The sequence below is a fragment of the Meles meles genome, unplaced genomic scaffold (genome assembly GCF_922984935.1).
Source record: "Meles meles unplaced genomic scaffold, mMelMel3.1 paternal haplotype, whole genome shotgun sequence".
Lineage (NCBI taxonomy): Eukaryota > Metazoa > Chordata > Mammalia > Carnivora > Mustelidae > Meles > Meles meles.
In genome coordinates, this window is record NW_025721613.1 from 148,890 (window position 1) to 164,265 (window position 15,376).

At 38.5% G+C, this 15,376-nt stretch overlaps 1 protein-coding gene across 1 annotated transcript; it reads right to left on the minus strand.

Annotated features, from left to right (window-relative positions):
- Positions 1-13,356: 13,356 nt before the first annotated feature.
- On the minus strand, positions 13,357-14,133 carry LOC123936598 (olfactory receptor 2M5-like; the record flags this gene model as incomplete). Its single annotated transcript, XM_045997030.1, has 1 exon — positions 13,357-14,133. A coding segment is annotated over one exon (777 nt), but the record flags the coding sequence as incomplete, so codon positions are not given.
- Positions 14,134-15,376: the final 1,243 nt, after the last annotated feature.

Below are 15,376 nucleotides of genomic sequence, written 5' to 3' on the forward strand. Positions count from 1 at the left end.
GAAAATATATACAGGGAAAAAGTATAGGGGGAGACAATTTCTGTTCTCCATGGATTATAAATGTAGTATCAGACTCATTGAGATCAAAATAGAAAATCAAAAAGTTCTCACATTAGTATTAATTTTCAATGAGTATCACTACCAACACTGTAATTTGTGCTCAGTCTGCCTGAAATACTTAGGGTTCTTTTGTGGTGTTCATTGCAGCTCTAACCTTGGTAGAATTTGGATGCCTGGCTTGGCCGCTGTGAAAATCACAAGTTTGACTTCTCATTGAGGCTAATCTTTGCATTGTTACCCACCAAGATTAAATAATGAGAAGGGAGTCAAGATGGTAGAGAAGTAGGAGGAGGTGCCATTTCAACCTGTACCCTAAAGTGAGCTGATTACCTACCAAAGAACTCCGATCACCCATGAAATCAGCCTGAGATCAGAATTACACATGTCTGGATCTCTACAGGAGCAGAAGACGCCAGTGGCAGGTAAAGCAGAGTGGGAACATTGGACTGATAACAGAAGATAAACAAAAAGGGGAGGGAGGCACCAGAGGTGACCGATTGGAAAGTAATACCACAATACTAGAGTATACCCTGCGTCTGGGGACCAGCAGTAACTTGGAGTCTGGTTGAAAACACTCAAAAAAAAAAAAAAAAAGAGCAAAGGATCTTGGGGGGAAATAGTGGGAGTTGGGGAGGTTAGGGACAGGGACCTAAGTCCCCGGACCCAGGACAGCGTTACCTGGCGCTGAGCCAGAGAGAGTGGTGCAGAGAAATCAGGTCTAGGTGCCTGAGCCGCCAGCGCGCCGGAGCCACCAGGGCGCCCAAGAATGAGTGGGGTCAGGCTCCCGTGATGGGCTGGGAGCCTGGCCAGACAGCAATCCTGAAACACACATGTCCCACACCCTCCCCTGGGAGAGGTGATCATAGGTGCTAGCTTGGAGCTCTGGCATCTGGAAAAACCAGACATTCCCAGTCTGGGACAGCGGGAAAATCTCAGTGTGCGATCTCTGCTTGGAACCTCTCTGGAGGTCTGGAGCTGCCCAGAGAGCCACCGCTGCCCTGGTATTGGGTACAACGAGGAGCTCCTGCATCCCCAGGGACCGTGACTCAGAACCAACTCTGCCACAGCTCTGCAGAGCATTCTGAGGCTTCTCTCTGAGAGGGAGGTCGGGGTGCAGTTTGTTCTCCTCTAAACCACCCAAACCATCAAAAGCTGTCAAGGCAAGAAAAAAAGCAGATGAAAGAACATAAAAACCCCAGAGAACAAAAGCCAGAAAAAAACAGTTTCCTCAGAGCCCACCCTCTTGAGGGGAGCCTGAGGACCTAACTCAGGGAACATCATTGTCTGAAAACCCACGTGGAAGACCCCTCCCCCAGAAAACCAACCAGGAGAGAAGAAAAAATTAAAAAAAAAGAAGACTACAAGTGAATAACCACTACTACTTCATAAGTACAACTTTTATTTTTAACTCTTTACCAATATTCTGGTTCTTTTTTTTTTAATACATACAGATAATTTTTAAACATATTTACCATCACACTGAGATGTCCAGTACATCAAATTCCTTAATAACCTTCTAACCTGAACTTTCTGATACATACACCCGTGTTTTTCTTTTTCTTTTCTATTTTTTTAATTTTTTTAAATTTTAACTTAGTTTAGTCTAGTTTATTCTTTTTTAAATTGTATTTTCAAATATACATACAGAGTTAAACTTCAAGGTAATCCCCTTTCCCCAAACAATGCTACCCTTATAGACAAACCAGATTCTAATCCCCCTGTAACTAAGGAAAGTTGAGTCCCTTAACAAAAACATCAAGATACATACAGGAAAAATCAAAATAAACTTCCTCACCCACACTGAGAATTTATAACCGCTCTCCCAATTTTTCCTTCCACCAGTGTTTCTGTGAATTTGTGTTTGTCCTGATAGTATATAAATCGTACACTTGGGGTTCTTTCTGATGAGGTTCTTCCCTTTTTTTGCATATATATTACATATATATATATATATATATATATATATATATATACACACATTTTTATCTCTTGTCATATACTTTTATCAGTCTTTTTGTTTGTCTGTTTTTGTTTGTATACTTCATAAATCTTACCTTGTGGCCCATTTGGGCTGAGCCTTCTCTTTTATCTTCCTTTTTTTTTTCCTATCTCCCTCTCTCTCTCTTTTTTTTTTCTTTATTCTTTTCCTTTTTTTTTTCTTTCTTCTTCTCTATTTCTTTTTCTTTTCTTTTTTCTCTCATTTGGGTGGGGAAACCTGATTGCACCAAATCATTCCAGGGTACACCTTGACTGCACCACAATCGATAAATCCAGCTGCATCTGTTCAGTCATCTCTTTCCAAAATGACTAGGAGGAGGAATACCCAACAGAAGAAAAATACAGAGGATGGACCTTCTGCAACAGAGATAATGGCTATCGAAATAGACAATATGTCAGAAAATGAATTCAGGCTATTAATTATCCAGGCAATAGCTGAGTTGGAGCAAGCCATGGATGACCAAATGGAATTGATTAGGGCAGAACTGAAAGCCACCAGGGATGATGTACACAATGTTAGGGCAGAAATGAAAGCCACCAGGGATGATATTCAAAATGCTCTCAATGAGTTCCAATCTCATCTAAATTCTCTAAAAGCTAGGGTAACTTAGACAGAAGATAGAATTAGTGATCTGGAGGACTAACAGATAGAGAGAAAGGATCAGGAGGAAGTCTGGAACAAACAGCTCAGAAGCCACAAACACAGAATCAGGGAAATAAATGATGCCATGAAACGTTCCAATGTCAGAATTATTAGAATCCCCAAAGGGGAGGAAAAAGAAAGAAGTCTAGAAGATATAGTGGAACAAGTTGTCTATGAAAATTTTCCCAAACTCACAAATGGAAACAACATTCGTGTATTAGAGGCAGAGAGATTTCCCCCCAAGATTTTAGATTCTCAAAAGTCCTTGCGACACCTCATAGTTAAAACGGGGAATTATGTTTCAAGACAGACCCTCTTAAAAGCAGCTAGGACAAAGAAGCTCCTTACATACAGAGGAAAGCCCATTAGAATAGAGTCAGACCTCTCCACAGACACCTGGCAAGCCAGGAAGGGCTGGAAAAATATATTCAGAGTGCTAAATGAGAAGAACATGTAGCCAAGAATACTTTATCCAGCAAGACTGACATTCAAAATAGATGGAGAGATAAAGAGTTTCCAAGACCGGCAAGGCTTAAAAGACTATACAACCACCAAGCTGACACTGCAGGACATATTAAGGGGGGGTCCTATAAAAGAGAAAAAAAATAAGAATATCATTGAATAGAAATATAGAAACAATCTACAGACAGAAAGACTTCAAAGGTAACATGATGTCAATCAAAACGTATCTCTCAATAATCACTCTCAATGTGAAGGGCCTAAATGCACCCATAAAATGACACAGGGTTGCAGATTGTATAAAAAGACAGGAACCATCCATATGTTGTCTACAAGAGACCCATTTTGAACCTAAGGATACACCCAGACTGAAAGTGAAGGGATGGAGAAGCATTTTTCATGCCAATGGCCTCAAAAGAAGGCCGGGGTAGCAATTCTCATATCAGATAAATTAGATTTTAAACTAAAGACTGTAGTCAGAGATACAGAAGGACGCTACATCATTCTTAAAGGGACTGTCCACCAAGATGACCTAACAATTGTAACTATCTATGCCCCACATATGGGAGCAGCCAATTACATAAGAAAACTATTAATCAAGATAAAGAGTCATATTGATAAGAATACAATAATAGGAGGAGATCTTAATACGCCTCTCTCAGAAATAGACAGATCATCGTAGCAGAAAATTAATAAAGAAATAAGAGCATTGAATGAAATATTGGACCAGATGGACCTCATAGACATATACAGAACATTCCACTCTAAAGCAACAGAATACTCATTCTTCTCAAGTGCACATGGAACCTTCTCCAGAATAGACCACATACTGGGTAAAAAAGCAGGACTCAACCAATACCAAAGACTGACATTATTCCCTGCATATTCTCAGATCACAATGCTTTGAAACTGGAACTCAATCACAAGGAAAAGTTCAGAAGGAACTCAAACACCTGGAAGCTAAAGACCACCTTGCTGAAGAATGCTTGGATTAACCAGGAGATCAAAGCAGAACTTAAATAACTCATGGAAAACAATAAGAATGAAGACACTTCGGTCCAAAACAAGTGGGATACAGCAAAGGCGGTTCTGAGGGGGGAATACATAGCCATCCAAGCCTCCCTCAAAAACATTGAAAAATCCAGAATACACCAGCTGTCTCTACACCTTCAAGAACTGGAGAATCAACAACAAATCAAAACAACTCCACACACAAGAAGGGAAATAATCAAGATTAGAGCAGAGATCAATGAGGTAGAAATCAGAGATACAGTAGAATGTATCAATGAAACTAGAAGCTCGTTTCTTGAAAGAATCAATAAGATTGATAAACCATTGGCCACACTAATCCAAAAGAAAAGAGAGAAAGCCCAAATTAATAAAATGATGGATGAAAAGGGAGAGATCACAACGAACACCAAGGAAATAGAAACAATCATCAGAAATTATTACCAACAGTTATATGCTAATAAGCTAAGCAACCTAGATGAAATGGATGCATTCCTGGAAAACTGCAAACTCCCAAAATTGAACCAGGAAGAAATTGACAACCTGAATAGACCGATATCTAGTAACGAGATTGAAGCAGTGATCAAAATCCTCCCCAAAAACAAGAGCCCAGGACCTGATGGATTCCCTGGGGAATTCTACCAAACTTTCAAAAATAAATAACACCAATTATCCTGAAGCTGTTCCAAAAAATTGAAGCAGAAGGAAAACTTCCAGATTCTTTTTAGGAAGCCAGCATTACCCTGATCCCCAAACCAGGCAAAGACCTTACCAAAAAGAAGTATTTCATACCAATATCACTGTTGAATATAGATGTTAAGATTCTCAACAAGATCCTAGCAAACAGGATCCAGCAGCACATTAAAAAGATTATCCACCATGACTAGGTGGGATTCATCCCTGGGTTGCAAGGTTGGTTCAACATTTGCAAATCAATCAATGTGATAGAACAAATCAATAAGAGAAGAGAGAAGAACCACATGGTCCTCTCAATTCATGCAGAAAAAGCATTTGACAAAATCCAGCATCCGTTCCTGTTTAAAATGCTTCAAAGTATAGGGATAGAGGGAACATTCCTGAACTTCATAAAATCTATGTATGAAAGACCCACAGCAAATATCATCCTCAATGGGAAAAAGCTTTCAGCCTTCTCGTTGAGATCAGGAACACGACAAGAATGCCCACTCTCACCACTCCTGTTCAACTTAGTATTAGAAGTCCTAGCAACGACTATCAGACAACAAAGAGAAATAAAGGGTTTCTAAATTGGCAAGGAGGAAGTCAAACTCTCTCTCTTTGCACATGACATAATTCTTTATCTGGAAAAGCCCAAAGACTCCACCCCCAAATTTTTAGAAGTCATACAGCAATTCAGTAATGTGGCAGGATACAAAGTCAATATACAGAAATCAGTGGCTTTCTTATACACGAACAATGAAAATACAGAAAGTTAAATTAGAGAATCGATTCCGTTTACTATAGCACCAAGAAACATAAGATACCTGGGAATAAACCTAACCAAAGAGGTAAAGGACCCGTACGTGTGGAACTACAGAACACTCATGAAAGAAATTGAAGAAGACACAAAAAGATGGAAGACCATTCCATGCTCTTGGATTGGAAAATTAAAGATTGTTAAAATGTCTGTACTGCCTAGAGAAATCTATACTTTTAATGCCATTTCGATCAAAATTCCACCGGTATTTTTCAAAGAGCTGGAGCAAATAATCTTAAAATTTGTATGGAATCAGAAGAGACCCCAAATTGCTAAGGAAATGTTGAAAAACAAAAACAAAACTGGCAGCATCATGTTACCCAATTTCAAGCTTTACTACAAAGCTGTGATCACCAAGACAGCGTGGTACTGGCATAAAAACAGACACATTGACCAGTGGAACAGAGTGGAGAGCCCAGATATGGACCCTCAGCTCTATGGTCAAATAATCTTCGACAAAACAGGAAAAAATATACAGTGGAAAAAAGACAGTCTCTTCAATAAATGGTTCTGGGAAAACTGGACAGCGATATGTAGAAGAATGAAACTCGAACATTCTCTTACACCGTACACAAAGATAAACTCAAAATGGATAAAAGACATCAATGTGAGGCAGGAATCCATCAGAATACTAGAGCAGAACATAGGCAGTAACCTCTTCGATATCAGCCACAGCAACTTCTCTCAAGATATGTCTCCAAAGACAAAGGAAACAAAAGCGAAAATGAACTTTTGGGATTTCATCAAGATCAAAAGCTTCTGCATAGCAAGAGAAACAGTCAACAAAACAAAAAGGCAACCCACGGAATGGGAGAAGGTATTTGCAAATGACAGTACAGACAAAGGTTGATATCCAGGATCTATAAAGAACTTCTCAAACTCAACACACACAAAACAGATAATCATATCAAAAAATGGGCAGAAGATATGAACAGACACTTCTCCAATGAAGACATACAAATGGCTATCAGACACATGAAAAAATATTCATCATCACTAGCCATCAGGGAGATTCTAATTAAAACCTCATTGATATATCTCCTTACACCAGTTAAAATGGCCAAAATTAGCAAGACAGGAAACAACGTGTGTTGGAGAGGTTGTGGAGAAAGGGGAACCCTCTTACACTGTTAGAGGGAATGCAAGTTGGTGTAGCCACTCTGGAAAACAATGTGGAGATTCCTGAAGAAATTAAAAATAGAGCTTCCCTATGACCCTGCAATTGCACTGCTGGGTTTTTACCCCAAAGATACAGATGTAGTGAAAAGAAGAGCCATCTGTACCCCAATGTTTATTGCAGCAATGGCCACGGTGTGGTACATTTACACTATGGAGTATTATGCCTCCATCAGAAAGGATGAATACCCAACTTTTGTAGCCTCATGGACGGGACTGGAAGAGATTATGCTGAGCGAAATAAGTCAAGCAGAGAGAGTCAAGTATCATGTGGTCTCACTGATTTGTGGAGCATAACAAAGAACACGGAGGACATGGGGAGATGTAGAGGAGCGTGAGTTGAGGGAAACTGGAAGAGGAGATGAACCATGAGAGACTATGGACTTTGAAAAGCTACCAGAGGGTTTTGAAGGGGTGTGGGGGTGTGGGGTTGAGTAACCAGGTGTTAGGTAATAGGGAGGGCACGTACTGCATGGAGAACTGGGTGTGGTACAAAAACAATGAACACTGTTATGCTGAAAATAAATTAAAAAAATGAACTGACAAAATAGATTAAATAATGAGATGCTGGATTAAACGGAGAACTTGTGCTGTCAAATCCTTGTTAGAAACTGACAAAGGACAGATTAAGGATCTCGAAAACAACAAATTATTTTGAAGTCACAACAGAGAGTTGCTGCACTCTCCCTCCCACAGACAGTGTTACTGGATAAAAAGAGCCCAAATTACTCCTGTGGTTTATTTTCTTGACAAGTGCCTCCCTGTTCAAATATTCTAATGTCAGAATTATTGGAATCCCTTGGGGGGGGGCGGAGAAAAAAGGAAACTACAGGATATATTTGAAAAAATTCTCCATGAAAATTTCACAATCTGTAGAATGGAACCAGCATTCATGTCTTAAAGACTGAAAGGTCTACCCCCAAGATCAGATAATCTAGAAAGACCTTGAGACTACTGATTGTGAAAATGATGAATCATAAATTTGGAGAGGAGCTCTTGAAAGTGACTAGGGAGAAGAAATTCCTTACATACAGAGAAAGGCCCATAAGAATAAAGTCAGACCTGTGCACACAAAGCTGGCAAACCAGAAAGGGCAAGCAAGACATATTCAGGGCACTAAATGTGAAGAAAATGCAGCCAATAATACCTTATCCAGCAATATGACATTCAAAATGGATAGAGAGATAAAGGGCCTCCAAGACCAGTAAGGTTTAAAAGAGTATGTGACCACCAAGCTGACACTGCAGGAAATATTAATGAGGGTTCTATAAAAGAGGAAAAAACACAAGAATATCACTGAAAAGTAATATATGGAGACAATCTATAGAAAAAAAGACTTCAAAGGTAACACGATGTCAATAAAAATGTATCTCTCAATAATCACACTCAATGTAAATGGTCTAAGTACACCCATAAAATGACACAGGGTTGCAGATCGGATAAAATGACAGGACACATTCATAAGGGTACATCCTAAGGATATATCCAGACTGAAAGTGAAGGGATGAAGAAGCATCTTTCATGCCATTGGGCCTCAACAGAAGGCTGGGGTAACAATTCTAATATTGGATAAATTAGACTTTAAACTAAAGACCATAGTCAGAGACACAGAAGAACACTGCATCATTCTTAAAGGGTTTATCCACCAAAAATATCTAACAGTTGTAAATATTTATGCCACACTATGGGAGCAGCCAGCTTCATAAGACAACTGTTAATCAAGATAAAAAGTCATTTTGATATGAATACATTAATAGTAGGGGATCTTAACACACCTCTCTCAGTAATAGACAGATCATCCAAGCAGAAAATCAAAAAAGAAACAAGAGCATTGAATGACACATTGCACCAGATGGACCTCATAAATATATACAGAACATTCTACCTAAAACAACAGAATACTCATTCTTTTTGAATGCACATGGAACCTTATCCAGAATAGACCACATATTGGGTCACAAATCAGGGCTCAAGATACCAAAAGATTGAAAATATTCCCTGCATATTTTCAGATCACAATGCTTTGAAACAGGAGCTCAACCACAAGAAAAAGTTTGGAACGAATTCAAACACCTGAAGCTAAAAACCACCTTGATTAAGAATGCTTGGATCAATTGAAGAACTTACACAATTCATGGAAACCAATGAGAATTAGGAGCCTTTGGTCCAGAACCTATGGGATACAATAATTTGGTCCTAAGGGGGAAATATATAGCCTTCAAGCCTCCCTCAAAAAAAAAAAAAAAAATTGAAAAATCCAGAATACAACAGCTGTATTTACACCTTAATGAACTGGAGAATCAATAACAAATTAAGCCAACTCCACACACAAAAAGGGAAATAATCAAGATTAGAGCAGAGATCAATGAGATAGAAACTAGAGATACACTAGAAAGCCTCAATGAAATTAGAAGCTCCTTTTTTGAGAGTATCGATAAGAGTGATAAGCCATTGGCCAAACTAATCCAAAAGAAAAGAGAGAAGGCTCGAATTAATAAAATTATGAATGAAAAGGGAGAGATCACAACTAACACCAAGGAAATAGAAACACTCATCAGAAATTATTATCAGCAACGTGAAGCAGGAATCCATCAGAATCCTAGAGGAGAACATAAGCAGTAACCTCTTTGACACTGGCCACAGCAACTTCTTTCAAGATATGTCTCCAAAGGCAAAAGGAAACAAAAGTGAAAATGAATTTTTTTACTTAATCAAGATCAGAATCTTCTGCACAGCAAAGTAAACAGTCAACCAAACAAACAGGCAACTCACAAAATGGGAGAAGATATTTACAAATGACAATACAGACAAAGTGCTGATACCCAGGATCTACAAAGAATTTCTCAAACTCAACACACACAAAACAGATAATTATGTCAATAAATGGACAGTACACATGAACAGACACTTCTCCAAACGAGATATACAAGTGGCTAATAGACACGTGAAAAAACGTTCATCATCACTAGCCATCAGGGAGTTTCAAATCAAAACCACAATGAGATACCACCTTATACAAGTTAGGATGGCTAAAATTAACAAGACAGTATACTACATGTATTGGAGAGGATGTGGAGAAAGAAGAACCCTCTTACACTGTTGGTGGGAATGCAAGTTGGTGCAGCCACTTTGGAACACAGTGTAGAGATTTCTTAAATTAAAAGTAGAGTTTCTCTATGAGCCTGCAATTGCACCACTGGGTATTTACCCCCCAAAATACTGATGTAATGAAAAGAAGGGTCATCTGTTCTCCTATGTTCATAGCAGCAATATCCACAGTTGCCAAACTATGGAAAGAGCAAAGATGCCCTTCAACAGATGAATGGATAAGGAAGATTTGGTTGATATATACTATGGAGTATTATGACTACATCAGAAAGGATGAATACCCAGCTTTTGTATCAGCATGGATGGGACTGGAAGAGATTATGCTGAGTGAAATAAGTCAAGCAGAGAGAGTCAATTATCATTGGGTTTCACTTATTTGTGGAGCATAAGAAATAACATGGAGGAAATGGGGAGATGGAGAGTAGAAAGGAGTTTTGGGAAATTGGAGGGGAAGGAAAACCATGAGAGATTGTGGACTCTGAAAAACAATTTGAGGGTTTTGGAGGGTTGGGGGTTTGTAGGTTGGGTAAGCCTGGTTGTGGGTATTATGGAGGGCATGTATTGCATGGAGCACTGGGTGTGGTACATAAACAATGAATTCTGGAACAATAAAAATAAATTTAAAAATAAATAAAAATTAAAAAAATACTAATGATGTACCTACTATTACTTAGCTATTTGAATTTAAATAAATAAATACATATTTTATTTATATATAGAAGACATTTTTGGTCATTCTACAACAAAATATATGCATGCTGGAGAGCTGTTAAACTAGAAGAACGCAATTTAAAATCATGACTATGAAAATGGAAATAAATGAAAGAATCATGGTTTAATTAGGATTGATCATTGTTCTTCTGAATGATCATGTACTTAATTATTTCCTATAAAATATAACTGGAAGAGATTATGCTGAGTGAAATAAGTCAAGCAGAGAGAGTCAATTATCATATGGTTTCACTTATTTGTGGAGCATAACAAATAACATGGAGGACATGGGGAGATGGAGAGGAGAAGGGAGTTGAGGGAAATTGGAAGGGGAGGTGAACCATGAGAGACTATGGACTCTGAAAAACAACCTGAGGGTCTTGAAGGGGTTGGGGGTGGGAGGTTGGGGGAACAAAGTGATGGGTATTAGGGAGGGCATGTATTGCATGGAGCACTGGGTGTGTTGCAAAAACAAAGAATACTGTTATGCTGAAAGGAAATATATATATAAAAAAAAGATTAAGTCAGTATTTAATGGTGCCCCTCTAATAATAGTGGGTCACAAACACACAGTGTAAATTCCAAGGTGAGTGCCTTCCCAGTCCATCTGGAAATCTATTCACCATGAATTTCACAGGGTTAAAATGTTCACTTCCATGAGTTATATATGAAGTTAATACATATGAAGCTAAAACACACATGTAACATACATAACATACCCTTAACACATACATATGGAGTTAAAACAGTCAAACATAAATAACATGCTTTATGAACACATATTGTTCAACAGAAACTCTTCAAGTCAGACTATCTTCCCTCACTGAGTATTTCTCCTTTCTTTCCTAGTGTGATCTTCTAAACACAGTCTTATCTGTGGATTCCTTTTGGAGTACCATAGTGTTATGACACCACCAACTGAGTGGTAACATTGCATGATAGTATGCATTAAATGGCACACTGCTCTTATTTCAGATAGCTTAGAGATAATTTTTATTCTTCAGTGAAGTGACATTTTGACTCAGTTTCAAGGATTCCGTCAGCCATTCCTCTAGGAATTCTGAAGGTGCCATGTTTAATATTATTGAAACAGTTGGAATTTGACATAAAGATTTTAAGTTTTCCAGAACTTAAAGGAGAAGTTGTTAGATTGTTAGTGCTCCTTCTGAATGTTTCTATTCACTAGAAAACTGGTTTTATGTTATTTCAGTCATTTTAAATGATTTTATTTATTTATTTATTTAACAGATATATATATATATATATATATATATATATATATATATATATATATATACAGAGAGAGAGAGAGAGAGAGAGAGAGCAAGCAGCAGGATTAGCAGGCTCCCAGGACACTGGAATCATGACCTGAGCCAATGGTAGACACTTATCCACCTGAGCCACCCAGGCACCCCTATTTCAGTCATTTTTAGAAAAAAAAGAAACATGTGTAATAAGTTCCTAATGTTCATTTTTTTTTCTTTTATCTTTTCAGTTTTCCAAGATTCATTGTTTATGCACCACACCCAGTGCTCCATGCAATACGTGCCCTCCTAAATACACAGCACAGGGCTCACCCAACCTCCCAACCTCCTCTCTTCCAAACTCTCAGTTTGTTTCTCAGAGTTCACAGTCTCTCTATTATATAGTGTATTTTCAATTTTTTGAAGAATATCAACATTTTGGAAACATCTATAATGCCTCATGCTTTAAATTTTATCATTATAAATATTTTCAATTATTCATTGTTTTATATCACAAATCTGAGTCTTTTTAAATTTATTTTTACTTTCTCATTACTGTGTCTTCAAAATGTTTAAGTTATGAATTATTCAAAACATAAAGTTTATTATTTTTCCTATCTTAAAAATAATACTGGTTTTTCCTAGCCACCTTAACCCATTATATTATATACATTATAAAGAGATCTGGAAACTTTAAGACTGGGAAATTATCTAGCAAGCATGTCTAGAAAATTAGGTCAGTAATTACTTCCGTGACTTACAACCCTTGGTAAGCATGACAATCACTAATCAGTCTCCTGGTCGGATCCCTGAGCCCAATTTAACAGATTCTAATTCTGCTAATCTGAGATGAGAACAAAAGTGCTATATTTTGTGAAGTCAGCAAATTATTTTAACACCAGTGATCAGAAATCCACTCTTTGGAAGCACTGACATAGAGTGAAGACTATTTTTACAAGAGTAAGAGGAATTAATAGTCCTGTTAGATATATGGAGCAAAGCAATACTGTAAATTTATCTGATTCCTGATGATTTATCATCATGCCCATTAATTAATTTTATCAGGGAATTATTCTGAGGTATCTATGTGCTTGTCAATTTTTTTATTTTTCATTTTAGGGATACAGACACTGATCTTTTTTTATGGTATCAACATGAAACTTGGAAATACTAAAGTGTACATTACCATCAAGCATGAATCATAAAGAGAATTGATGTACACAGTTCCTTGTCCTGCATCAACACATAATGTAGGACAATCAGAAAGAAATTTTAAGATGGAGAAAGGAAAGGATAAACATTTTTTTCCCCTGCAGATAAACTCAGTAAAGTGAGTTGAATTTTTCAGGATCTTGAAGGGATAATGATGATGATGATGATGAATCAACTGACAAAATGTCCCTTTGCTGGTGTATCTCTATTTTGCCTATGGGTGACAGTGAGATTTCTGCCATTTACCTGAAGGACTGACACCTCCCTAGTAACTTTTTCAGAGCACTTAGAACTTCCTTGTTCCTAAGACTGTAGGCAAGTGAGTTTAGGAGTAGAGTGAGGACAGTTCCAAACAGAAAGAGACCCTGACTCAACCTTGGAGTCTTGGCAGAACCGGGTCTCATGTAGATGCACATGCCTGGGCCAAAATAGAGACCCACCACACAGAGATGAGAGGAGCAGGTGGCCAGAGCTTTGTTCCTGCCTTCTGGGGAGTTCATTCGGAGTACTGCAAGGAAGATGAGAACATAGGAAGACAAGATGAGAGACAAGGGCAGCAGCAGAACAAGGATGCTTGTTATCACCACTGCCTTTTCATAGGCTGAGATATCCTCACGGACGATCCTAAGCACCGCCATGAATTCACAGAAGAAGTGGGGAATCTCTCTGGGGCTGCAGATGTTAAAATGCAAGGTAAAAGCAGTGTGTCCCAGGGAAGTAAGTGCCCCTCCAGCCCAAGACATGGCAATCATCTGCAAGCAAACCTTAGGGTTGATGATGACTGGGTATCGAAGAAGATCACATATAGCCACATAATGATAAAAGCACATGAGAGTTATAAGGATGCATTCTGCAATGGCCACCATCAGGGAGAAGAATATTTGAGTCCCACAAGCCAGGAATGATATGCTCCGCCATCCAGAGAAGAAGTTGAATGCCATTTTGGGGACAATGCTAGAGGTCAAAGTCAAATCCATTAAGGAGAGCTGACTGAGAAGGAAGTACATGGGGGTGTGGAGATGGAAATAAACCAAAGAGGAGGATCAGAAGAGTGTTGCCAGTGAAGGCAGCCGTGTATATCAGGAGAATGATGGAGACCATAGCTGTGATGTATTTAAATTCAGGGAAGAAACCCAGGAGAATGAAATCTGTGGTTTCTGTCTCATTCCCACTCTTCATGACTCTCTGTAATGATAACAGACATATTAAGAGATTTATTAAAAAATCGTAGAAATGAAGCAGTTTCTTATTAAAGTTTAAGAACAATGGCAAATACAAAAATACTCCTCCATGGTCACTTGAATCAGTTTTTACTATTTTTTCTATATTTCTTATCCATGATTTAATGTACTTTTAGAAACATGTTTGTGTGTGTGTGTGTGTGTGTGTGTGTGTGTGTGTGTGTGTATTTTAAGATTTTTTTTTTTAATTAATTAATTTATTTTTATTTGCTTATTTACAGCATAACAGTGTTCATTGTTTTGGCATCACACCCAGTGCTCCATGCAGTACGTGCCCTCCCTATTACCCACCACCTGGTTCCTCAACCTCCCACCCCACCCCACCCCCTCCCGCCGCCCCTTCATAACCCTCTGGTTGTTTTTCAGAGTCCATAGTCTCTCATGGTTCATCTCCCCTTCCAGTTTCCCTCAACTCCCTCTCCTCTCCATCTCCCCATGTCCTCCATGTTATTTGTTATGCTCCACAAATAAGTGAGACCATATGATACTTGACTCTCTCTGCTTGACTTATTTCGCTCAGCATAATTTCTTCCAGTCCTGTCCATGTTGCTACAAAAGTTGGGTATTCGTCCTTTCTGATGGAGGCATAATACTCCATTGTGTATATGGACCACATCTTCCTTATCCATTCATCCGTTGAAGGGCATCTTGGTTCTTTCCACAGTTTGGCGACCGTAGCCATTGCTGCAATAAACATTGGGGTACAAATGGCCCTTCTTTTCACTACATCTGTATCTTTGGGGTAAATACCCAGCAGTGCAATTGCAGGGTCATAGGGAAGCTCTATTTTTAATTTCTTGAGGAATCTCCACACTGTTCTCCAAAGTGGCTGCACTAACTTGCATTCCCACCAACAGTGTAAGAGGGTTCCCCTTTCTCCACATCCTCTCCAGCACACGTTGTTTCCTGTCTTGCTAATTTTGGCCATTCTGACTGGTGTTAGGTGGTATCTCAATGTTGTTTTAATTTGAATCTCCCTGATGGCTAGTGATGATGAACATTTTTTCATGTGTCTGATAGC